The sequence below is a fragment of the Giraffa tippelskirchi genome, chromosome 11 (assembly GCF_054371585.1).
Source record: "Giraffa tippelskirchi isolate mGirTip1 chromosome 11, T2T-mGirTip1v1.2.pri, whole genome shotgun sequence".
Lineage (NCBI taxonomy): Eukaryota > Metazoa > Chordata > Mammalia > Artiodactyla > Giraffidae > Giraffa > Giraffa tippelskirchi.
Window position 1 is genome coordinate 120539930 of NC_137285.1, and position 27175 is coordinate 120567104.

General features: G+C 40.1%; 3 protein-coding genes across 5 annotated transcripts in view; 1 reads left to right on the forward strand and 2 right to left on the reverse strand.

The window, feature by feature from the left end:
• The window catches only part of LOC145526129 (olfactory receptor 52E8), an 87971-nt gene that overhangs the window by 47487 nt on the left and 13309 nt on the right, over positions 1-27175 (forward strand). Inside the window, exons 1-4 of one of the 3 annotated variants that reach the window (XM_081541053.1) lie at positions 10796-10888; positions 17417-17528; positions 18080-18194; positions 24526-24751. The gene's annotated coding sequence lies outside the window, so the exon portion shown is untranslated. Of the gene's footprint in view, positions 1-1254; positions 1479-10795; positions 10889-17416; positions 17529-18079; positions 18195-24525; positions 24752-27175 lie in introns of those variants that run through there. The other 2 variants (XM_081541051.1, XR_014068706.1) reach the window with 2 other exon arrangements.
• Positions 9071-10012, reverse strand: LOC145526128 (olfactory receptor 56A4). Its single transcript, XM_081541050.1, has one exon. It carries the CDS (start codon positions 10010-10012, stop codon positions 9071-9073), a length of 942 nt encoding a protein of 313 aa, XP_081397176.1.
• Positions 24386-26691, reverse strand: LOC145526127 (olfactory receptor 52E5). The gene has a single exon (XM_081541049.1). It carries the CDS (start codon positions 25998-26000, stop codon positions 25059-25061), a length of 942 nt encoding a protein of 313 aa, XP_081397175.1. The 5' UTR covers positions 26001-26691; the 3' UTR covers positions 24386-25058.

The following is a 27175-nucleotide window of genomic DNA, read 5'->3' on the forward strand; positions in this document are numbered from 1 at the left end:
TTCTGTTATGTGCATTTGCCCCTTTTCATGTAAGTAGCCAGCACCCAAGTGACCTATAATTAATTGTTACCATAAATTAATTACTGCTGCTGTCAATATCATTTTATATCTCTCTTTATGGACTTAGTAACTGTATATATATGATTTTTTCAGTTATAAAAATATAAACATATTTAAATATAAATATCAGGTTTCTCTGGTGGCTCAAACAGTAAAAAATCTTCTTGCAATGCAGGAGACTCAGGTTTGATCCCTGGGTCATGAAGATTCCCCTAGAAAAAGAAATGGCTACCCACTCCAGTATTCTTGCCTGGAGAATTCCATGGACAGAGGAGCTAATCTGACTAGGAATTACCAAATTTCTGTCCAAAATATTTACAAAATCCCAGAAGAAATTCCTGAGGTTTTTTTATTTTTCACATTCTTTATACCATTTGATACTTTTTTTGAAAACTCAATGGATGTAAAATAGTATCTCTTTATTTTAAGTTTATTTTCTTCTGATAATTGAGCTTTCTTTATATACTATTTATCCATTTGTGGGTTTTATATTGTGAATTTCATATTCACATCCTTTGCCTTCTTTGTCTATTAATTGCTGTTTTCCTTGCATATTTAAAATTTAATTATATATTAAAGCCCCTGTTGACTAGATGTTGTTAATATCCTCTCTGGTCTGTCATACAGCTGTCAATTTTAGTGCATGCTGTCCATTACTTAATGAAAATCTTTAAATTTGATCAAGTCAAGCTATTTTTCTATTAATAGATTTTCTTTGGGGGTTGTATTTCCAGAACAGTCCATAAAATCACAAAGTTTTGTTTAATTTTTTGGTTTGTCTTAATGTTTAATTTAAACATGGTGTCTTATGTTTCTTGCTGATATATTGACATCTACTTGTGGTTTATATTGTCAAGAGTTAGAAGTGTTATTTAGTATACAGTGCTATAGTCATATGAGGTGTGAAAATACAAATAATACTGCTTGTTATTTTTATAACTGTTCTCTACTGTGAGCCACTGAACACACTCACCTCAACCATGGCCCCTTTTGTGGTATCTAGGCCTCCCCATGATCCATCAAGTAGTGGGTTAATGCCTGAAGTTCAGGGTCTACCAGTGCCTAGCTTTAGAGCAAGGCCTGAGTATCTTCTGTTTTATTGGTGGAAGTGCTTTACTAGTTACTAAGTATTTTTGAATACCACTCTTGTTAATAGTGTTAAATATGACTCTACCTTTATTATTATCCACATAGGGACACATTGATCCTGTTTCCACTGATTTAAGTTCAGTTCAGTCGCTCAGTCGTGTCTGACTCTTTGCGACCCCATGAACAGCAGCACGCCAGGCCTCCCTGTCCATCACCAGCTGCCGGAGTCTACCCAAATCCATGTCCATTGAGTCGGTGATGCCATCCAACCATCTCATCCTCTGTTGTCCCCTTCTCCTCAGCTTTATTACATACCAGGTTCTAATACATACACGTCTCTGTTTCTGTTCCATCACTGGTGTATCTGACTTTACTTAAAAGCAGTGACACAATATTTTTACTACTAATGCTTTGTAAGTCATACTATTATATATCAAAGTGAGTTCCTATTAGAATTCTATCCAAAAAATTTGAGGGATTTTTAGATTTTTACTCTCTACACATATTCTATAATCAGCATCACTTCTGCCACATTCTGTTGATTACGAGTGAATCACTAAAGCCAACCCAGATTCACAAGGAGGGACAGTAAACAACTTCATGGAGAAGTATAAAACAATTTGTGGTCATCTTTAAAACTTTCACAGGTAATGTTAATTTTTCTGCTTTGTGATTTTCTTTCTTTATTACTAAAATTGCTACTTTGATTTACTTATGTTTCTCTGTCCTTTTATTTTTAATGTCAACTCTCCCAAATGCCAACAAATAACAGAATCTCTGAGCTTGTTTAGGAATCCATCTAATCACATGCATCCTTAAGAGTTTATTCTTTTTCTCCGATATCGCTGTTAGGGTTCACAAGGGCCTCATAGCATATAATTAAAATATGGCCTATTGTGGTGACCTGACAAACAAGAGATGAAGTCACAGTGGCTACATTGCCGTGCTGGGCATCCTGTTTTTCCCTAAGGTGAAATCCTATTTTTCCCTGCTGGTGCCAGCTTTTCAAGACTACGTGACCACCCGAACCATGAGACCCCTTCAACTACGTGACCACAAGGCCCCAGCTGCAGACCAAAAGTAAACTGAGGCCCCCTCCCTCTGGGACATGATTTCTTACTGATAGGGTATAAGAAGGGTTGGCTGTGAAAAGAGCACTGGTTTTACTCTAAAGCCAGTCACTTTCTTTCTTTCTTCCTATGATAAATCTTTCTCTGCTTGAATGTCTGGCTTGCTCTCTTTTTCTCTGCGCTTGCCTTACAATCACCATAGTATATCTAGGAGCTTTCTTTTTTAGGATCTAATTTGTCTCTATACGACACCTTTCAGTCTTACATTTTAAAAATAGATGAGCAATTCTTCATTTTTATTCAGGTGCTTCCCTTCCATTCATTTATTTCCTTATGTGATTTTTTATTAGACCAAATTAACATTTTGGCCCCTTTGCACAAAGTCTTTTAATCATTCCCTCTTCCTTCTTTCTGCATCTTCTGACCATTATATACCATGACTGGGAAATTTTTTTTGTTACAGACAGTTCATTAATTCAGCTGTCAGCTCTTCAACTCATCTACTGGATGCCTCATATCAACTATTTTGTCTTTTAGTTAATTCTTTATTATAACTGAATTTCCTGAATTTATATTTCCAATGTCTTCCATTAAGTCTCTGAGGGCATCAATGCTTTTACTTACCAAATAAATGCTTATTTTGTTTAGTAAAGTGCACCTAGGGGTAGAGGGAGTCAGGGATAAAGAGCAAGTTCCAGGCTGCGAATCCTCCAGATGAGCTTTGTGATGTCAGAGAAATGCTTCCTTGCCTTCTGGGCATTAATATTTCTTGTTTTCTACAACTGAGGCAAACAGGCCTCTTAGTTAATCACCCATTACTGCCCCAGCACTGCTGTTTTCAGGGTCTACTATTAAGTAAGATTATACAGACCTCAGTTGGAACTACAGAGGGCCTGCTCTGTGCTTACATATAGCACAGCCATGACAAACATTCTGCAGCTTTCTTCCCTCTCAACAGCTTCAGAGATGGCACCACAAGCTCAAGTGACTGCATGGGCGAAGTAAAGATTGCCATAAAGTTTAGCTCTTTCATCTGGTTTCCTCTAAGGCTGATCCTCTCTTGTTCCAAGTGCTAGGCATCAAGATAACTCCAAAATGTTCATAGGTTTTGTATTGCATTCTGTGATTTAAAAACTTCTCTGACATCATTAGCATACTAAGGGTCTGAGGTAAGAGGTAGGCTGCATTTTGTTAGAAGTTTTTCTGTATGTACTAAGGTGATTATAGGAGCTTTTGTTTGTTAATATAGTGAAATACATTAATTGATGTTTGAATGTTAAATCAACTCTGTATTCCTGGAATTAACCAAACTGGATCTTATCTAGTTGGACGTATCTAAATTTTGTATATTGTTCAATTTAATTTTCTAAAATTTTGTTTAAAGTTTTGGACCTATGTCTTTAAAGGATATCTATTATTTTTTTATATAATGTATTTGTCTGCTTTTGGCATAAAGGTAAATGTGTTCTCATAGTATATGTTGAACAGTATCTCCTCTCCTTCGTTTTTTCTGGAAAAATCTATGTAGAATTGGAATTATTTCTTCTAAACACAAAATACATACTGCATAATTCCTTTCATATGAAATTCTACAATATGAGAAGCTAATGCATACTTTCGGAGAAGGCAATGGCACCCCACTCCAGTACTCTTGCCTGGAAAATCCCATGGATGGAGGAGCCTGGTAGGCTACAGTCCATGAGGTCGCTAAGAGTCGGACATGACTGAACGACTTCACTTTCACTTTTCCAGTTTATGCACTGGAGAAGGAAATGGCAACCCACTCCAGTATTCTTGCCTGGAGAATCCCAGGGACGGCGGAGCCTGGTGGGCTGCCGTCTATGGGGTTGCACAGAGTCGGCCACGACTGAAGTGACGCAGCAGCAGCAGCAGCAGCAGCAGCAGCAATGCATACTTTAAAGCAAACCAATACTTGCTTAAGTAAGATATCAACTGCAAATGGGCATGAGGCAACATTTTTCAGTGATAAAAATAGACTTTTTCTTGATTTTTATGGTTGTTAAGATGATACACATTTTGTAAAACTCATTGTATGGAAAGTGAAAATGAATGAATGAAGTGAAAATGAATATGTATTTCATTACATATAAATAATACTTTAATAAACTTGATAAAAATGCATATTTTTATGAGTAAAGTTAATGTACTGAAAATAAAAATTTAAAAATGCACACAAATGAAGAAAGGCAATTTGCAAGTTGCACATTAAAATATTATAACACACTATCACCATTATTTTTTTTAGAACTGGACATTTTAACGTCCAAAATGGAGATGGATGATTAGAAATCTTAGAATGAAAAATATATTTTGCATCCCATATACTAGTACTCTGTCATTCTCAGCTTTGTAACCCAGACTTGCGAAAACTTTGTCACAGAGATCCAGCAATTCGGTGCCAGGCATTTAAAAATTTTGTGTAAGTAACCTGAGTTAGGGGCTTCCTTGGTGGCTCAGATGATAAAGAATCTGTCTGCAATGTGGGAGACCTGGGTTCAACCCCTGGGCCAGGAAGATCCCCTGGAGAAGGGAATGGCTACCCTACTCTAGTATTCATGCCTGGAGAATTTCATAGGCACAGAAGCCTGGTGGGCTATAGTCCATGGGGTCGCAAAAGAGTTGGACACTACTGAGTGACTAACATTTTCACTTTCATTTTCACTTTCAACTTGAGGTGAGGCTGCACATCAGAAAAGAGGCATGGCAGGGACTAGCTTTGTTTGATTGAAGTGGAAGACACTGCTGTTTGATGTTCACCCCTCTCATAGACCAATAGCTTTCTCTCAAAATTACCTGTGAATCTTTGATGGACTACATTTTCTGGTCTCAAGAGCATCTTAGCCTGAGCCCAGTGCAAACAGGAAGAGCAGGGTGGTCAATCCCTACAAGAAAAATCCTCAAACAATGACTGATGGATGTTGGATACTCCAGCTTTCTTACCCTCAACTGAATAATCTGAAAGAGTTTGTAATCAATCTCTCATGAGCCCCCAGCTGGGACTGGGTCCCAGTTGTCCACGGCAATAACTTAGCACATCCTGTATTGCCCTTGAAACTAGAGCTTCTTTCATCATGATCAATGTCATTAATCATAATAAGTACTGCATCCCTGGTGGAAGGGCACAAAGACCAAGGAATGCAAGGCAGTAGCCCACAGACTTGTCCCTATTTAGTTCACCAGCACAGTCCCTGAATAAACCATGGCCTCTGGCAGATAAAGATGGCCCAAAGTAAATCTCACCAAGATGTAACAGCCCTGGTGACAACTGTTGTGCCAGATGTGACATCTTTAATGAAGAGGACTTTTAAAAATTTTTATTTATTTACTTATTTATTTGTCTGTGCCAGGTGTTAGTTGTGGCATCTGGGACCTTCCATCTGCATTGTAGCCTGCGGGGTCTTTTCGTTGTGAAGTGCAAATTTTCAGTTGCGGCATATGGGATCTATATCTCCGACCAGGGGTTGAACCCAGGCCCCTTGCATTGGGAGTGCGAAGTCAGCCTCTGGACTTCCAGGGAAATCCCTAAAAAGGAATTTTTAATAAAATATCTCTAGCATTTGCTATGCAGATATTGATCTTGCTGATGTTTTCTTTTAGTTAATTTCTATCACTGAAACATATCCAAAGCAGTTTTTGTTCAACTGGGGTAGGCAGTGCATATATAAGAATGTTTGCAAGGCTACGGTGACTTTTTTGTTTATTGTCACAATGTAGCCTGAAAGAATCGTGACCATTTTGACACTTCATATCACACTGATCCAGTACATGGATCAATCATATTAACCTGAGTGGCTAAGCAGAAATTGTCAAGTTCCCTGAATTCTCTGATACAACATATGAACACGACAATGGTGAAAGATAAAGGATCCGGAGGATTCAGGAGCTTGCCACATTAAGGACATTTTTACATTTCCAATGGTTAGAAACGTACTCAGACATCACTCCTGTGTCAAAGGACAAACTATTTCACCTTGACCTCCTACCATTAAGAAAGCAACCTCTCTGGATTTTGGAGACAGCTCATAACACTCTTAAAGATTCTGATTTGATTTGTGATCTATTTACTAGGTGAGACTGAAGGTTCATAGTTTTGGTTGGGCTGAAGAGCAGGAAAGAACTCTACAGTAAGTTTAAGCTGAGGTTCAAGCAGCCTCAAAATATATGATTTGGGGGATACAAAAGTGCTCCTGGTGTTAACGGTAAGTAAAAAAATAGCTGGGTAGAGTCTCTTACATAATATTAGAGTCCCAGAGGAAACCCATAGAGTCTACAGCAAAGAATGCAGCAGAAAACTAGCTATCATTCAAAACACAGCTTGGATTGTATGAAGCAAGAAGTAACAAAGTTGTATATGCATAGCAGTAGCCCGTTCCAACAGGATTGTATTTTGGGAATTGCCTAGGTCAGGGGTTTCCAAACTTCGGGATCTAACACCTGATGATATGAGGTGGAGCTGACGTAATAATAATAGAAATAAAATGCACAACAAATTTAATGCACTTGAATCTTCCTGAAACCATCCTCACCTTCAGTCTGTGGAAAAAATTATCTTCCACAAAACTGGTTGGGGACCACTGGTTAGAGCAACCACGGGGGCATAGATTATATAGTCGGTTGTCCCAGACCTCATTTTGCCTACCTCATTTAAATGACTGTCTTTCCTTCTCTTCATGTCAATGGCCTCAAGGAGGTTCCCTATGATTAAATAAAAGGGAGAGGTCAGAGCTTAGGCCTAGTAATGAATGAGTGATATTACTATGTCGTGCAAGCTAAAATGTTGTCACATTACAGCCTTAAGTCATGAATGAACTACAAAGATAGAGGCAGAGCTCTAAGCAGTGTATGTGGTCATCAACTTGATGTACAGAGAGAATTAGCAAGACTTGACAATCAGAGGCAAAGAGGTTTTGGGGAAGAAGCATATGAATACTCCCATGGGATTTGGCAAAAAACATGTGAATATAATGGTTCATATTAACGGCCACCAAGGAGCTTGTATCAGGGAAAAGGAGGTGAGGAACAACGCGACAGCTAGATGTAGTGACTTCTAAAAACACTGATTGAGTGTGAGCAGAATCTAGAATGAATGGTGAAGGAGGAGGTGAAGAATGAAGGGACTAGCTGCAGCGGCAGTAATATATCTCCCTGTCTTGAATCCTTCTTTAGAAAAATTGTGACAGGCCACTGTCTTGAAGAACTAGCGAAGGTCAGCACTAATGAACACAGAGAATGAGACCATCTGACAGTACAGGAGTGGCTGTAGCAGAAGCTGTCAGTGCCCTGTCCTTGCTGCTCCTGCACTTTAACACCCACACAAGGGTACTCTTCTCATGATACATAGCTAGTGGGAAACTGTTGTATAGTACAGGGAGCTCAGCTCCCTGCTCTCTGATGACCTAGAAGGGCTGGATGAGGGCTGGGATGGAGACTTAAAAGGGAGAGAATATATGTATACATTGGAGAAGGCAATGACAACCCACTCCAGTACTCTTGCCTGGACAATCCCATGGACGGAGGATCCTGGTAGGCTGCGGTCCATGGGGTCGCTAAGAGTTGGACATGACTGAACGTCTTCACTTTCACTTTTCACTTTCATGCATTGGAGAAGGAAATGACAACCCCACTTCAGTGTTCTTGCCTGGAGAACCCCAGGGACAGGGGAGCCTGGTGGTTTGCTGTCTATGGGGTCGCACAGAGTCGGACATGACTGAAGCGCCTTAGCAGCAGTAGCAGCATATGTATACATATAGCTGATTCACTTTGTTCTACATCAGAAACTAACAACATTGTAAAGCATTTTTACTCCAACTAAAACAAACATCCATGCAGTTCTGTTGCAAACTCCTGGGACTCTGCCTAGGAGTACCCTCTAACCGGGGAAGTGTGATAGACTCATGGTTGGGACGCCATGAGTCCCAATGGCTGAAATGAGGTGTCAGGGGGATTAAAGCCTTGTGAAACATTTTTCAAATTGTGGTGGAAAGAATTTTGACAAGATCTTTCCAGTTCTTTTGATTATCACTTGGGTCTGTTCACTACCATAGGCATATCCTGATTTATTCTGGTGGCCATCATTTTAATTTCTGTGCCAGAAGCTAACTATGTTAGCTTGCATGCTGGACATACCTGATGTTACTGGGATCTCATTGGGTCTAAAATTTACCTCTACGGTTACTGTGGTATGTAGATAACTAGAGAGAACTCAAGGAAAGTCAGAGGCCAGATGTAAGACAATATTATATAAGACATTACTTGCTTAGGATATGAGGTTATCTTTACAGTTATTTTCTTTTAGAAATTTGCACAGAACCCTTTATGTTGCCTCAATGGAATTTTTTTTTTTTTAGTATAAATAGTACGTAACTTATGAAAAGTCTTCTGGCATCAAAGTTTCCATTTATCTTTTTAGCTTTCTTGGTGAACTGATTAACTCTTTTAGATTTCAAATTCCAAAATGATCTGATAGAAATTTAACAACGCAACCAAAGTTGTTTAATCAAGACCTCACTTCAGTCACTCAGTCGTGTCCAACTCTTTGCAACTCCATGGACTGCAGCACGCCAGGCTTCCCTTTCCATCACCAATTCCCGGAGCTTGCTCAAACTCATGTCCATTGAGTTGGTGATGCCATCCAACCATATCATCCTCTGTCATCCCCTTCTCCTCCTGCCTTCAATCTTTCCCAGCATCAGGATCTTTTCAAATGAGTCAGCTCTTTGCATCAGGTGGCCAAAGTATTGGAGTTTCAGCTTCAACATCAGTCATTCCAATGAAATTATTTCCTGTTAGCAATTTCTGTTCCCAAGGTTAGGCCTCTCGCATTTTACCTCTTATAACCTCCTGAGCAGTTTCTGCGTTCCCTGCTTGATCTCCTTGGTTCTCACACCATAAACAATGGGATTCAGAGCTGGGGGGATGAGGTGGTGCAGGATGTTAAGCAGGATGGGGACATCTGGGGGAATCCTCTCCCTGGCCAGGTTAGTGATGACCAGGACCAGCAGGACTGTGCTGAAGAAGAGGATGAGGATGAAGTGGGAACCACAGGTGTTCAGGGCCTTGGTGGCAGCTCCCTCATCCTTAATCCTTAGCACAGCTTTCAGGATAAAATAGTAGGAGAGAATGATAAGGATGAGATCAGAGCCCAGTAGGGTCCAGCCTGCCACAAACTGGTAGAGCCGACTGAAGGTGATGTCATCACAGGAGAGTTTGGACACAGAGAGGTTAGTGCAGATGCAGTTCTTGATGATGTTCTCTGCACAGTATCTGAGTCTGGAAGAAAGAATTGGAACTGGGAGTGAAGCAAGGACATTCCGGGCCACTACAAAGATGGTGGCTCTGGCCACAAATTGGTTAGTGATGATAGATGGGTAGTGCAGAGGCTTGCAGATGGCCACATAGCGGTCATAGGCCATGACCATGAATGTGCAAGACTCCATGGTCAAGAAACTGTTCATGATGAACATCTGGAGGAAGCAGGAAAAAAACCCGATAGACCTGAGGTTAAACCAGAAGATGGCCAGGACCTTGGGGATGACGGTGAGGCAGAGCACCATGTCCAGCAGGGAGAGGAGGCTGAGCAGGTAATACATGGGCTCGTGCAGAGAGGCCTCCAGCCGGATGGTGATCAGGAGGGTGGTGTTGGCCCCCATGGCCAGAAGGAAGAGGAGACTGAGGGGCAGGGACAGCCAGTGTTGCCAGCCCTGGTAGTTAGGGAAGCAGATGAGGAGGAATTCAGAGACTGGAGCAGCGGTGTAGTTGCTGTGTGATGCCATGCAGCATATCCTGATCACATTGAAAATCCAGAGTCCTTAAAATGTAGAACAGAAAATATCACCATGGGAAGTGTATGTTATAATTGTAGTAAAACTCGGGTTTTCACTAGAGCTCTGAAACTGCCTCAGTGATGTGTTCAAGTCATCATCATCATTGTTAATCATTGCTGACATTTAACTAAAGACTTGCCATGCATGTGGCATCATGCTAAATGCTTTATATTCATTATATCACTTCCTCTTTTAAAAACATGCGAAAGTAACTAATACTGTTATTTTCATAGATAACGAAGGGAACAAGGAAAGAGAGGCTGAGTACTTTGATCAAAATTGGAAAGCTAGAACATGAGCCACATTCCCTGGTGGCTCAGATGGTAAAGAATCTGCCTGAAATGCAGGAGACCTGGGTTAAATCCCTGGAGAAAAGAATGGCAACCCACTCCAGCATTCTTGCCTGGAGAACTCCATGAACAGAGGAGTCTGGTGGGCTGCAGTTCATGGTGTCATAGAGTCGGACATGACTGAGTGACTAACACACACACACACACACACACACACACACACGTGGCAAAGCCAAACTGAAAACCAGGGAATCTGATTCTAGAGCCTGTGTTTTCAGCCCCTGTACAAGATTTAGCCTCATTAAGCCCAATGACTTAACTCAGCTTTTCCTTCCCTCAGAGTTTATAAGGAAGAGAGCTCTGTTCAGCTGATTCTAGAGAAGCAGAGCCCTCTGCCCCATACAATTGGACAGGGACTGACTTCAGGATTCTTTATTTTCAGTATTCAGGAAATATTGGCTTAGAGGTGGAGCAGCCCTTTGCACCATCCAAGGACAACAATTTCTTCCAGCTCCGAAGAGGATTTCACTTCAAAGTATAATGTTTATCATTCTCTTACTCAATTAACTGCTATTGCTTCTCTTTGTGAAATTTCAAGAGTGCTTTATTAGATTTGAGTCCTTTAGAAAAAACAGTGAATTTCCTATTCTAGTGACAGAGACAGTCAGTCACAAGGTACGCCAGGAGGTTACCAAAGGTGAAATAGAAGTTTTCAATAGTTAGTGAGTGAGTTTGTAGCATAAACTCAAATAGGGCTTACTTAACTGGTAAGCAAAATTATCCATGAATCCTTGTGACCAGGATCCAATTATTTCAGCATATGGAATCTGTGTTCTGAAAATTTACCTGCTGTGATTCTAGTTGGGATTTTTTTTTGTATGTGTGTGTGTGTTGGGTTCTGTCTTAACCCCCTCACTGCTAAACAAAGAGCAGACTGACGGACACTAAGAAGAGTGATAACAATGACTACAGCAGCCGAAGACCAGGAGAGAGCCAGGGAGCCATGGAAGGATGAGAGAAGGAGCCCAGGAGACATACAATCAGTAGATTTGGGGTTACTGGTTCTTTTCATGTATTCCATCTGACCAGCCTCCTCCAGGAGAGTGAAGTGTGTGTGAGAAGGTGTCAGATGCTGGCTGCCAGAGAAGGAAATGAAGGGTTTTTCTTGATCCAAAGACTTTCACTTTGAATATCATAGACTTTCCAAATGCAGATTATGCAATAAACACACACAACTTTCTACTCAGTGTAGGGCTTTAGGAAACCAAAGATTCAGGGGCTCAGGGGTCAAATTTGGGGTAGGCACAGCTATCTATTAGCTCAGTTCTGTATTTCCATTTGCGATTAGAGAAATTATTCTCAGTATGAATCAGAGAAATAAGGAGGATAGAAAACATACCTATCTCTTCTAAAAAGCCTTCTCCTTCTCAATGATAAAGTTCTAGATCCTCAGAGTGACTCAAACTATTTGAAAAGTCAAGAAGATAATCAGTGACTTTTCAGACCTGATCCTGTTTGGCATACAGATGTATAACTATAACATGGATTAAGTAAAAATGATCATTTTCAAGGAGATTAACTAATAGAGAAAACTTGCCTTATAAACATGAATAACACATGTTATAATTGTGGTTATAGTAAAAATGATCTTACAAGCAGTGGGAAAGAGACAAAAGTACAGGTGAATGAACGAATGTTCTGTTGTTGAAAATTTGAGTTCCAACTCTGGCTCTTATACTCATTATATGACCCCGAAGGCTATTTAAACTCTTTGGCATCTAATTTTCTCATATGTGAAACAGATAAATGATACTTAGCTTTGCTGTTGTTGTGGGGACAGAAAGGATCACTTCCTGAGATCCTATTAGCCCAGGGACATAACAAGCTTAGATCATCTGAGAAGGACACATAAAGTGGTTTTATTCATCTGGGGAGAGGGGAGGGTTACTCTTGTAGGCAATGGCAAGAGAAGAAAGGTCTGCCTAGGTGGCTGTTCAGTAATGATTAATGATGAAGTATTAGGGGCTGGTAGATCCTAAGGTCTTTGGGGATAGGAGGTGGGAGAGCAGAGTATCAGGAGACAAGGTTTAAATGTGTGCAGGAGCATATGCAGCCATTCACATTCCACCTGCCAGTAGGCATTGTCAGGTACATCCTAAGGAATCAACAGAGAATTTGACACAGGGAAGTTCTGTGCTACAGATGGGACAAAGGAAAGTCACACACCAGACTTTTAGAGAATCCTGAAGAGTCCAAAGGAAAAGTGATCAATATCTGAACACGGGCAGGTAGCTGGAGAAGGAAGGATATATTAATATTTGAGGGGTGAGAAGGACACTTAGATTTAGTGTAAGGAAGACTGAAGACACAGAGAAACTGGAGATGTCAAGAACATCATCAAAAGTCTTTAACAGACACAGGGAAGAAATGTCCTTTTCGGATCTCATATAACGCTGATATAGTTTAGCTTTTAATCCAATCTTAGAATCCTTTTAAATTCCTCAATAGCTGGGACCATTTTTTCTCTATATAAATATTCTCCTCAATGAAACTCAAGCCTCTTAATATGAGAAATGAGGACTTGTTGGCCATCTGGGGCATTGCTTCGATCTTCAATACTCCAATTTCATTAACTCCATTAATTCCATTAGTTATGCTCACAGACTGATATTTACAAAGGAGTGGTCATAGTGGTTCCTTATTCCAAGTGCTAAAGAACAAGACATGATCCCTGACCATGAAATATTGAGAGTCTGTAAAGGACGGACAAGTCTTAAATAACCCAAATGATAACAGCTATGATTGCCTAGAAGCAAAGTGATCATCTTGGCTCACAGATGGGTTTAGACAAGAGAAGAAAGGAAGGTCCTGACCCAGCCAGTCACACCACCTTGGTCTTCTAGTCGTGATATAGATGGGGGCTTTGAGTCTACAGTTGTTTGGAGTCAATAAACTTTGTATGGCCACAGGATCTAAATGTGTTTGCAGAGTCGACATCTATATCAGGCCCTATTGAAATATTCCATCTCCTTTTCACTCCAGGCTCCTGGACTCACCTCCTTTCTTCATTGTCTCCTTCCTCACAATTTTCCTGGCCTCAACTTAGGACTTACCAGCTTCTAAAGTTTGCACTGCCTCTATTTCTGGTTGTTGGAAAAAACACCTGACCTGACCTCTTCAAAGGCTCTAGAGGCTGATTTTATGGCCTCTGGCTCTTCTGTGCCCCTTCCATCCCCATTACTTTCAACGGTTGGTGCCTGGACCCCGAGGCCCTATGGTCTATTTCCCAGGAGAGTATATTGTAAAAGACTTAATTCAGCACTGTGAACAAAGTGAGAGAGACCAAAAGCTCTTGGGGAATCTGAACAAAGAAAAACTGCCCCAAGAAAAGAAGCGTTAAGAACTGAGTGATGAGAATCTTCTTGGGAAAAATTTCTATGGTTGCACCAGTGGGGAAGGAACTGAATAAATTACTCTCAGAGGGAGATGACAGAGTGACATCCCTAGTGATCAAAGGAGCAGGGGCCTCCAAGGAGCTTGGATTGTGGGCAACTGTGGGGGCCAGGAAGTCAGAAATGTTCTTTACAGGAAGGAAGGACTCATTTCCTCATATAATGGTGTGAAATAACCTTCAGTGTGCAACATGAGAAAATGACACTAAGTAGCAAGTGTTTGCACTCTAAAATTTTGTTACCTTTATTCATGCAATTATTTTCTCTCCTTCTGGATTTAGCTAGATAGATAATTAAGCTGGTTACCTGTGCTTTATCTACCTGAGTTCAAAATACTTACTAGATTACCCAAAGTAATTGATTGATCTTGAAAGTATGTTTTAATGGTGACCCACTTTGGAGGAAGAGAGTATGAAAAAACCAAGATAGTCTTGGGGTCACAGTCAAGAGCAGAATAATTTACCTGAGATTCTTATGAAACAAAGAAGGAGAGAATAAAGGAGAAAGTAGGTGAAATAGAGAGGAAAGGAGCTATGGAAGATAACGAAAGAAGAGAAGAAAAAAACAAGGAGGGAGGGGAAGGAAAACAAGTTATAAGAAGGAAAAAAACACAAAGATAGTGAATTAATGTTTTTACATGCGTATATAATTGAGTGAAAAAAGTAAAATAATTACTGTTTTCAGTGTTTTAGACAATGAGACAGAAATATGGGGAGTTTAAATTAATTGCTTATTTTGTGTGGTTGGCAATAGCCTAGCTGAAATATTAAACTTGGCTTCCACACTTAAAATCCAGGTTTTTTTACACTGAAAGTGAATGTCAGGAAGATCTTTCTCAAGAGTATATGGCATATTGACCAATCTGTCCCTCAGTGCAATGTACGAAGAATCAGCCATGGTGATCATTATAACATGTGTATTATTTGCTGAACTAAGCAATCCCTTTCTCTAAGAAAAGAAAATTGGTGCAAAAGGAATATGAAGTGATGACACTAAGCAAGGCAGTATTAGCCCACAACAGGAAGAAAAATCTCAGAAATATCTTCTCACTGATATTAGTTGCCTGGATAAATGTACAGAACTCCTCAGACATCTCTTAAGTCAGCAGAGTACCTAAAGTCAGGCAGCCTGCTCTCACCTCGGCCGTGAGGAAGCAAGATACTCAGACCCACAAGTACAACGTTCTCCCACCTTTTGGCTCAATCTACAGACAAATCAATATTTACTTTTATAGGAGTGAGCACAGGTCTTGGGAAACTCTCAGCCTATTTCTCAAATAGAACACAGTTCTTAATTCTATTATAAACATCCAAGTAAATGCAAATTCGGTGATTTTGTTGAGGAAATCCATCAAGGTCTGTCTTCCTTAGATATTAACTTCTCTAGTTCCCTTCCCAGTTATATCCCAACAACAGTGTCTTCTGACAGGCAACAAACTACGTAAACTCAAAGAGAATCCTCATTTGTTTGAATTAAATGTTGAACTACTGATGTCACCCCGGCAAAATGGCAAAGCAGGTCTCCAGAGAATATTTAGATGGTTCTGGGCTGGGGGCTGGGTCTGGGGAGGAATTCAAATCCCTGTCCCGCATCTGTTGAACTTCTGTCTCTGACATTCAGTTTACCCATACTCCACTCAATGCCTCCTCTTCCTTCCTACCACAGGTGAGGGGGATGATGGGAAAACATGGAAGGCATCTAAATGTGTCCCTCTGCTTCTCTCTCTTTTGTCTAAAATAAACATGGGGAATATTTAATGAAGCATCTGGAAAAAGTAAACAAGAAGTAGATCAGGCTGTAGGACAGACAGTGCCTCAGAGAGACCAGAAGAGCCATAGACACATTTGGAGGTTCTCCTACCACTTCTCACCATTCTCATGTCGTGGTTGTATTTTAGCTTGGCAATCAGTGTATATAAATGACAGAGACAAGGCTAATTTTTCCAAGCAGAGTTCTTTTTCCTTCTAAATACAAGTAAATTTACATTTTCCAGGCATACTTGCAGTTGCACATGTGCTCAGTTGCATAAGACTCTTTGCAACCCTCTTTGCAACCCACCAGGCTCCTTTGTCCATGGGATACTCCAGGCAAGAATACTGGAGTGGGTTGCCATGCTCTCCACCGACCCAGGGATCAAACCCTTGGGTCCTGTGTCTCCTGCATTATAGGCAGATTCTTTACCCACTGAGCAAACTGGGAAGCTCATACTTGCAGTTGTGTGAGGCTTTATGACTAAGTCTGGCCAAGGGAATGGCATGCACTTCTTCCAGGAATGGCTTTTACAACCTCCTTAATGTCCTCTGCATTCTCTCTCTTCCTCCTCCTCTGACTCATTGCAGATAATTCACTGGAAGACACGAACCCATAGAAAATAGTGGAACCACACAGTGAACAAGGCTAGGACCCTGAATGGCTGGAATGAAGAGAACTTTCACCTTTTACATACACTGATTTCACTGTCATTAAAAAGTATGCAATTTCACTGTGTTAATTCACTGGTAAATTGCAATTGTTTGTTTTGACAGCTGGCAAGTTATGGTGCAGTGGTAAAGAATCTGCTGGTCGATACAGGAGATGCAAAAGACGTGGATTCGATCCCTGGGTTGGGAAGGTCTCTTGGAGAAGAACTGTCAACTCACTCCAGTATTCTTGCCTGGAAAATCCCATAGACAGAGAAGCCTGTCGGGCCACAATCCATGGGGTCCAAAGAGTTGATCATGCCTGAGTGACATGCCTGACTGAACATACCACACACACACACACACACACAGACACACACACAGACACACACACAGAAGTTGGTAATTCTAGGGGAAAGGTTGAAAGAATTCAAAATAGTGTGGTGTGTTTGCAATTGTTGATTTAATTTAATAAGTTGTTACGAGTAATAAGAGAGCTTAACAGAAAGTTAGCTGGTTTCCAAGAAGAAATTAATCACAATAGATAAAGTTTGTAAATATAAAGTCTTGAAGAATTTTCCTAGTCAAAGATTAAGAGAAAGATTTAGAATGTCTTTGAGTAGCAAAGACTCATAGAAAATGACCCTGAGAAAAGACTAGATTATGTGAATCGCTGTCCTCTCAAGTCTGATAGCCTTAGATAGACACCATTATGTAGAAAAGCAGTTGCCCGGGGAAAGCAAAAATACATAAAAAAGGAAAGAAAGTTTACCTAAGAAAAATCTTGTTAAGTTTTTAAGGGGATTCATTGCTAAAGGAACCTGATTAAGGCTTTTAAAAAGTTTTTGATTAAAAATTGAAACAATCATTGATTTTAATATTTGACAGACACAAAACAGTCTCCAGGTGCAATATCTGCAAAAGAAGTCACATTTTCCAGTGCCTGCTTCATATAAGGCAGTGGGGAACATTGAAGAAGACACAACTCCACAGATGCAGAAAAAGAACACGGAAAGCAACAGCCAGGAGAGATTTTCCCAGAATCATATAAAGTGTCTAGTCAAGGGAACTTACCCAACTGTTAGGAGATAAAATTATTGCAGTGCCTGCCCCCAAAGTATTTCAGAATTACCACTGACAAGTTCCTGCTAAATGTATTCCTGCTAAATGTAGTTCAACTGGGAATCTTTTTGGTTTATGCTCCACTATTAGATGTATGGTAGGAGGAGGCAGATGATTCATCCAAGAGGAACTACATCAGGACTTGATGGAGATGACCACACACCCCTGGAGACCCTGGACTCTCTGAGAATACAGTGCCTAGGTGAGGGTTCCGGTAGTCTCATTTGGGAAGAGGTTATATATGTTTTACATGTGAGGGTCTCTCATATCATTTTTCTTATTGTTATTCAGTCACTAAGTCACATCTAACTCTTTGAGCCCCCATGGACTGCAGCACACCAGGCTTTCTTGTCCTCCACCATCTCCCAGAGTCCACTCAAATCCCTGTCCATCGAGCCAGTGATGCCGTCCAACCATCTCACGCTCTGCTGCCCCCTTCTCCTCTCACCCTCAAGTTTCCCAGTTGCGCACTCTTTTCCAATGAGTCTGCTCTTCGAAACAGGTGGCCAAAGTGTTGGAACTTCAGCATCGGTCCTTCCAATAAATATTCAGGGTTGATTTCCTTTAGGATTGACTAGTTTGACCTCATTTCTCTTAAGAAATAAATATTTAGTCACCAGCCTCTCCAGCTAGATTTATGTAAAGATTCTGGCCAAGGGAATGACAGAAAAAATGGTGTAAATTTCTCTTAAATTGAATCCGTAAAATATCTTGCAAAATACTGCTCATTCTCCCCCTTTATTTGCCTGACAGATTCAGAAGCACCAGTGGCAGTCTGTAAGGGATTAGAACATGAAGGGGTCAACTAATCAAAGAAGCATGGGTCTCTAAATGCTGATGTGAAACAAAGCCCACGGGTATTGGAATGGTATGTGGATGAGAAGTAAACTTTTATTGTTAAGTGTGTCAAGTTACTATGATATCTTTGATGGAGAAATCAACTTTACTTACACTGAGCAAGTCACTATATGTCGGGTTGTACAGTGGTCTGCCTTTGCTATTTATAATATGGACCATGAAAAAGTCCAGAAAACTACAAAACTATCCAGTCGAAGTCTAACAATGCAACTCACTCTTCAAAAATGTAATAGGAAAAGAAGATTTATGTAGCAGATGTGCCTAAACCAGTCTTGATTCCGGCCACTGTTAATTAAATGATCATTAGGAATGTATCATTTTGCTTAATTGCCTAACTGGCAAGGTTGGAAATAATGATAATTCATGGGCTGTTTTGAACATAATCTTTCTTAAAGTAGCTTATTTCTTGGTAACTGTCTGTACTAACCACTATTTTGTGAATCACACATATGGCACTTGATAACTAATTTTTTAGTTGAAAAATGAATAAATGTTACAATTGTGTATAGTCTCTAGTCAAATATTGCTAATGTAACATCTTATAAAATACTGAGATATATTCTATCTTTATGAATACTTGACTCATGTCATTGATTTTATATTGACTTTTCAATGTCAATGGAGAAAAGGAAATCAGAGTATAAATTGTCATATATATCTTTTATTTTTTAAATTAAACATTAAAATTCCCATGTGCCTTATGATCATGAAGTACAGTATTTTCTTCTTTAAGCTATCCACTATCCTTCCCCTACTGTTGGAGATCCCAGAAATTTTGATTTCAAAGTTGTCAATCTCCTTTCAAACACCAAGCAGACATTAAGAGGAATAACTCCAGTGTTGCTATTTTGATTAATAGCCACAAGGAGACACTGTTGAGTTGCCAGCAATGAAGCCTTTGATGGGTCCTTTTGGAGAGTTCTGACAAAACGTGGTCCACTGGAGAACGGAATGGCAAAACACTTCAGCATTCTTGCCTTGAAAACCCCATGCACAGTGTGAAAAGACAAAAAGATATGACACTGAAAGATGAACTCCTCTGGTTGGTAGGTGCCCAATATGCTACTGGAGAAGAACGGAGAAATAGCTCCAGAAGGAATGAAGAGGCTGAGCCAAAGTGTGAGTGTGTCTGGTGGTAAAAGTAAAGTCTGATGCTGTAAAGAAGAATATTGCTTAGGAACCTGCAATGTTAGGTCCATGAATCAAGGTAAATTGGAAGTGGTCAAACAGGAGATAGCAAGAGTGAACATCGACATTTTAGCAATCAGTGAACTAAAATGGACCGGAATGGGCAAATTTAATTCAGATGACCATTATATCCACAACTGTGGGTAAGAATCCCTTAGAAGAAATGGAGTAGCCATCATAGTCAACAAAGGAGTCCAAAATACAATACTTGGGTGCAATCTCAAAAATGACAGAATGATCTCTGTTCTTTTCCAAGACAAAGCACTCAATATCACAGTAATCCAAGTCTATGCCCCAACCACTAGTGCCAAAGAAGCTGAAGTTGAACGGTTCTATGAAGACCTACAAGATCTTCTAGAACTAACACCAAAAACTGATGTTCTTTTCATCATAGGGGATTGGAATGCAAAAGCAGGAAGTCAAGAGATACTTGGAGTAATAGGCAAGTTTGGCCTTAGAGTACAAAATGAAGCAGGGCAAAGGCTAAAAGAATTTTGCCAAGAGAACGCACTGGTCATAGCAAACACCTCCCAACAACACGAGAGACAGCTGACTCTACACATGGACATCATCAGATGGTCAATACTGAAATCAGATAATTATATTTTTTACAGCCAAAGATGGAGAAGAAATATATAGTCAGCAAAAACAAAACCCGGAGCTGACTGTGGCTCAGATTATAAACTCCTTATTGCAAAATTCAGACTCAAATTGAAGAAAGTAGGGAAAACCACTAGGCCAGTCAGATATGACCTAAATCAAATCCCTTACAATTATGCAGTGAAAGTGACAAATAGCTTCAAAGGTTTTGATCTGATAGACAGAATGGCTGAAGAATGATGGATGGAGGTTTATAACATCGTACAGGAGGCAGTGATCAAAACCGTCTCCAATAAGAAGAAATGCAAAAAGGCAAAATGGTTGCCTGAGGAGGCCTTACAAATAGCTGAGAAAAGAAAAGAAGTGAAAGGCAAAGGAGAAAAGGAAAGGTACACTCATCAGAATGCAGGGTTTCAAAGAATAGCAAGAAAACCTTCTTAAGAGGTCAGTGAAAAGAAATAGAGGAAAACAGTAGAATGGGAAAGACGAGAGAGATCTCTTCAAGAAAATTAGAGATACCAAAGGGAACATTTCATGCAAAGATGGGCACAATAAAGGACAGAAATGGTATGGACCTAACAGAAGCAGAAGATATTAAGAAGAGGTGGCAAGAATACACAGAGGAACTTTACAAAAGAGATATTAATGACCCAGTCAACCACGATGGTGTGATTACTCACCTAGAGTCAGGCATCCTGGAATGTGAAATCAAGTGGGCTTTAGGAAACGTCACTATGAACAAAAGAGGAAGTGATGGAATTCTAGCTGAGCTATTTCAAATCTTAAAAGATCATGCTATTAAAGTGCTGCACTCCATATGCCAGCAAATATGGAAAACTCAGCTGTGGCCCCAGGACTGGAAAAGATCAGTTGTCATTCCAATCCCAAAGAAAGGCAATGCCAACTAATGTTCAAACTACCACACACTTCTACTCATCTCACACGCTAGCAAAGTAATGCTCAAAATTCTCCAAGCCAGGCTTCAGCAGTACATGAACCGAAAACTTCCAGATGTTCAGCTGGATTTAGAAAAGGCAGAGGAACCAGAGATCAAATTGCCAACATGTGTTAGATCATAGAAAAAACAAGAAGATTCCAGAAAAACTACTACTTCTGCTTCTTTGCCTACACTAAAGCCTTTGACTGTGTAGATCACAATGAACTGTGGCAAATTCTAAAAGAGGTGGGTGGGGGGTCCAGGAAGGGGAACACATGTAAACCCATGGCTGATTCATGTCAATGTATGGCAAAAACTATTACAATATTGTAAAGTAATTAGCCCCCAATTAAAATAAATAAATTTATAAAAAAAAAAAATAAATAAAAGAGGTGGGAATACCAGACCACTTGCCTCCTGAGAAATCTGTATGAGGTCAGGAAGCAACAGTTAGAACTGAACATGGAACGATGGACTGGCTTCAAACTAGGAAAGGAGTACGTCAAGGCTGTATATTGTCACCGTGCTTATTTATTTAACTTATATGCAATGTACATCATGTGAAATGCCGGGATGGATGAAGCACAAGCTGGAATCAAGATTGCTGGGGAAAATATCCATAACCTCAGATATGTTGATGACACCACCTTTATAGCAGAAAGTGAAGAGGCACTAAAGAGCCTCTTGATGAAAGTGAAAGAGGAGAGTGAAAAGGCTGGCTTAAAGCTCAACATTCAAGAGAACTAAGATCATGGCATCTGGTTCCATCACTTTATTGGAAATAGATGGGGAGACAGTGGAAACTGTGACAGACTTTATTTTCTTGTCTCCAAAATTGCTGCAGATGGTGACTGCAGCCATGAAATTAAGAGATGCTTGCTTCTTGGGAAAAAAAGAAACAACTTTGAAAAACCTAGGCAGCATATTAAAAAGCAGAGACATTACTTTGCTAGCAAAGGTCTGTCTAGTCAAAGCTGTGATTTTTCCACTAGTCATGTATGGATATGAGAGTTGGACGATAAAGAAGGCTGAGCACCGAAGAATTGATGTTTTTGAATTGTAGTGTTGGAGAAGACTCTTGAGAGTCCCTTGGACAGGAGGGAGATCAAATTAGTCAATCTTAAAGGAAATCAATCCTGAATATTCATTGGAAGGACTAATGCTGAAGCTCCAATACTTTAGCCACCTGATGTGAAGAGCTGACTCATCAGAAAAGACCTGATGCTGGAAAAGATTGGTAGGAGGAAACGGGGATGATAGAGGATGAGATGGTTAGATGGCATCACCAATTCAATGGACATGAGTTTTAGCAAGATCCAGGAGCTGATAAAGGACAGGGAATCCTGTCATGCTGCAGTCCGTGGGGTCGGAAAGAGTCAGACATGACTGAGCAACTGAACAACAACAACAAATGTTGTTTAGTCTCCAAGATTCCCTGTCTTGAGGTCCCACTCTGGGTCTCTGAGGTCACAGTTGTCATCATTAGCACCCACATGCTTGGAATATATCCTAAGCAAAATATAACATCAGATGTACTAAGAGGCTTGCAAGCTCCATTTATGATATGTTGAATGCATAGTTTTATTTCCTCAACAATATTTAGCTCTTTGTTTTGAGTCTTGGTCACTAGGATAGATTCCTTTTTCCTCTAGATATTTAATTCCCAAGTAACCTGTTGCTCCCTTGATTAAAATTTTCTATTTCTCAATACTGTTCAATAGTTTCAGATCTTTATTTCTCAAAAGGATTTGTGTTGCTCATGTAAATTTCTCATGCAAATATGACAAACCTGCAAACCAGGGAGTGAGGTGAGTGGCTTTGATTGGTCCCACCTTACCCTTCTCTGGTTCTTCGTACAACTTCTTTCAGAACAGCTGAACCATAGTCAGACTATAATAGCAAAATGACTCTTAGATTTTCTCAGTTAAATTGACAAAAACAACTACAGTCTACTAATTTAAAATGCATTTAGTTAATACTAAATCTGGCCAACTAAGACTTTGCTAAGAGGACTTTTTTTTTTTTCTTAATATTGTCGAAACTTCTTGGCAGTGTTGGATCTGCCCTTTAAGATCTGGTTCTTTGAGTAATCCTGGCCCCCTATTCCCAACCCCTTTATCTGTATGTAGAGTCACCTGAAACCTTGGCTTAGGACCATTGTGTCCAGTTCCTTGAACCACCTTCCCTAGTTTTGACAATTTTGTGAGAACCTGTGGTCCTCTTTAACCTCTCTCCTTGGAACCAGAGCAGAGAAGCACTCTTATATTTAGAGACTGACATCTGTAGAACTAGAGATCCATTGTAAACACTATTTGTCAACTCAACATTTATACACTTCAGTATCGTGAGTAAAGGAATGTTTTCTGAGCCCCTTCATGTGCCAAAATCGTGCTAGTTATCATGAGGAATGACAACTGGTGTGTGGAATCCTACATCCTTTACAAATCCTTACAACAAATTGGTAGTATCTAGCCCTGTGAACACTGACTTTGAGTCAGATTTCTCATAATTGTGTTGCTATTTGCATTGATTTAAAGACTCTGTATTTTCTTCTCTATTTTCTGATTTTGTCATCAGGATAGCATTAATTTTCTCAATGATTTTGAAAGATTTGCAAATTTGTTAATATTGCAAAACAGTTAATATAGTATTAATATAAAAAACATATGACAAGTTATTATGGTTTCTTACCATCTTACCGGGGCTTCCCTGATGGCTCAGTGGTAAAGAATCCACCTGCAATGCAGGAGATGTGGGTTCGATCCCTGGGTAGGGAAGATCCCCTGGAGGAGGAAATGGCAACTCACTTCAGTATTCTTGCCTAGAAAATCCCATGGACATAGGAGCCAAGGGATAGCAAAGAGTTGGATGCAACTGAGCACACACACCGTCTTACTTGGATGAAAATCTACAATGACCTATTTTGTCATCTCCCTTCATTTTGATCTGTTTAGTTTTTTAAAATCTTGTTTGTGTCAATATTGTAATTTCTATGTAGAAACTGATCATTTGGTCATTTTTCTTTATAAATTTATACAAAGTATCATTTTTTTTTGCAGTTCGCTACCTCTCTTTGTTTACATTACCATAGTCCCATTCTCTGTTTATTCCTTGCTCACTCTCTCTTGAATTTTAACCAGGGTCCTGTTTCCAATTAGAAGCCAACTGAATGTTTCTGCAATTCCTAGAATACCCAAAGAAATTAGTTATACTATCTAGCTTCCACACTCAGATGAGAATGACTTTATGTCAGTAGCCACTTTCGTGCATTCTGCCCTAAAGCTAACCATTCTGCCTCATGCCCTAACCTGTAGGGCATGTGGTTTCACTGAGTCCTCAAGCCCAGAGAAAGCACTCTTAACTGTTTAGGTATTATAGCCTTCTGGCTTAAAGGCTTTGACCAAGGTCAGGATTGAGTCCCTGCAGACCCCCAAGCACTGGGGTCATCTGCAGCTGGGACCAGTGACTGTAGAGTAGAATTGAAATTAGTAAATTAATCTACATGCACCAGAAGTAACAACCACACCAGAAACACATGTGTTTATTTTCAATGTTTCTTTGTTCTTAGAAGCTGCAAAGATGTTCACAATAGTTTTTTTGTTTTTTTGTTTTTCAGTTATTTTATTAGCAAGTATACTGGCACTCAAAGAGCTCTAAGTGACAAACTCAGGTAAACCTTCCAGTCAAGGACAGAGCCTGAGTTCAAACCTGGATCTCATGACTCGTGCATGTCCCTTACCACTGTGTCCTGCTTGACTTTCATGAAATTCATCATTTTATAGTCATGAACTTCAGCTTCTGACCCATGAATGACAAGACCATGAGAAAGAAAATTATTTAAGGTACCGGGGCATGACTTTTTCAAACCTTTTTCTCCTCTTAGGAATTTTGTAGCATCAGAGGGATTTCAATGTGAGAATTTTTGATGTACTTTTCCTGTGGCAAAAAGTAGCATGATTATTTTTGAATCTTTGAGCTATGCCTTCCAGTGGGGATATACAGATTATGACTGATGGGCAAAAAAGTAGTGTGATTGGCTTGTGTGGGAATGCCAGAGGATTTTAATGAAAATATTTCCAGTGTTTACTACTGATTTGATCTTATTATTATCCCACTGATGATCATGGAAGATTTTCTTGGGGCTAAACATCAATAGCTTTTTGGGTTGAGCATCCTAAGTACTCGCTCTCTTATCTGCTTTGTCCTGACCCCATAGATGATAGGGTTAAGGGCAGGAGGTACAACCACATATAGATTGGCCAGAAGTATGTGGATGCAGTGAGGGACATTGTGGCCAAAGCGGTGGGTCATGAAGGAGAAGAGTGCTGGCAGGTAGAAGGCCAACATGACGCAGACATGGGATCCACAGGTGCTGAGTGCCTTGAGCCGTGCATCCCAGGATGGGAGGTGGAAGACTGCTCTGAGGATTTGGATATACGAAAATCCAATTACAGAAAGATCAATGTATCCCACAGAGAAAGCAATCAAGCCATAGATAACATTGACTCTAATACTGGCACAAGACAACTTTGCCAAACCCATGTGTTCACAATAGGTGTGGGGGATGATCCGGACTTCACAGAAAGGCAGTCTCAAGATAAGGAAAATAAATGGAGTCACAAATACCAAAGTCCTAAATATGATGACTATGCCAAGGATAGCTATCACCTTACTGGTGAGGATCATGCTATATCTCAGGGGGTTGCAGATGGCAATGTATCGGTCTATGGCCATGACTGTCAGCACCACAGACTCCAGGCCAGTGCATATGTGAATTGTGTACATCTGTGTGATGCAAGCACCAAACACAATCTCCCTGAGATTGAACCAGAAGATGCCTAGCATCTTGGGGATGGTGGCTGTGGACAGGCTGAGGTCAGTGAAGGCCAACATGGCCAGGAAGTAAAACATAGGTTGGTGGAGGCTGCGTTCACTCTGGACCACAAACAAGATGGTAATATTTCCCAGGAGAGCTATTAGATAAACTGCAAAGAAGGGGAAGCCAATCCAGATGTGCACGTCTTCCAGCCCTGGAATCCCAATCAGAATAAAGGAAGAAGGATGGAACTGTGTCTTGTTGGGGTGCAGCATATTTGTTTGGAGTGGTTATAGATATATTTTTTGCAGTTTTTTTGCTTCCAGGGAGAGACCATAACCGCTTTCAGAGCATGTCACCTGTTTTCTGGAAGAATAAAAACTCCACTCTTTAATTTCATAACATAGCTGAGGAGACCTAGAGACGGAATATGAGACAGAATTAAAAAGACATTCTCACTTCAAAGTATTTACCTCACCCATATAGAAAACCACGTGGAAAATTTCAAAAAAAAGCCAGTCTGCACTTGTATTGTTTTCCCTTCACTCTTTAAGGAAGAAACTGTATATGGCTATAAAATAACAAATATTGATTGTTAACTATATCTATTTATCATCATGTAAAGCCTAAACAATATGATCTGTGCGTGTGTGTATAAAATCATAGGACTTGTATTGATATAGATGGTTTAGGGGAATGACATATTCTTTCAAGAAAGGCCTGAAAAGAAGATGGTATGTGGATACATAAACAACAAGGTCCTACTGTATATCACAGATAGCTACATTTAGTATCCTATAATGTAGGATCAGCATTTAGTATCAGCATCATCTAGTAATTTGTTATAAATGCTAATTACTGGACACTACCCCAGACTCTCTAAATCAGAATCTCTGGGATTGAGACATATTAATAATGCTAATTAAACCCTCCAGGCCATTCTAATGCTCATTCGATGATGCTGATACCCATGGCCCAGGGACTGCACTTTAAGAACCACTAATAATCAATAATAACTAGCATAACAGCAAGATAAATAGACTTCTGGAAAATAACAAAAATAATAAATAATCATGAAATAAGCCAGCTGGGGAAGGCTCTGTGGATAGTGTTTCATTAAATCTAGACTAAGAATTATTTTGGTAATTGGACGGGTATAATGTCTTTGAGGAGAAGGCAATGGCACCCCACTCCAGTACTCTTGCCTGGAAAATCCCTTGGACGGCGGAGCCTGGTGGGCTGCAGTCCATGGGGTCGCTGAAAGTCGGACATGACTGAGCGACTTCACTTTCACTTTTCACTTTCACGCATTGGAGAAGGAAATGGCAACCCACTCCAGTGTTCTTGCCTGGAGAATCCCAGGGATGGAGGAGCCTGGTGGGCTTCCATCTGTGGGGTTGCACAGAGTCGGCCACGACTGAAGCGACTTAGCAGCATAATGTCTTTGAGG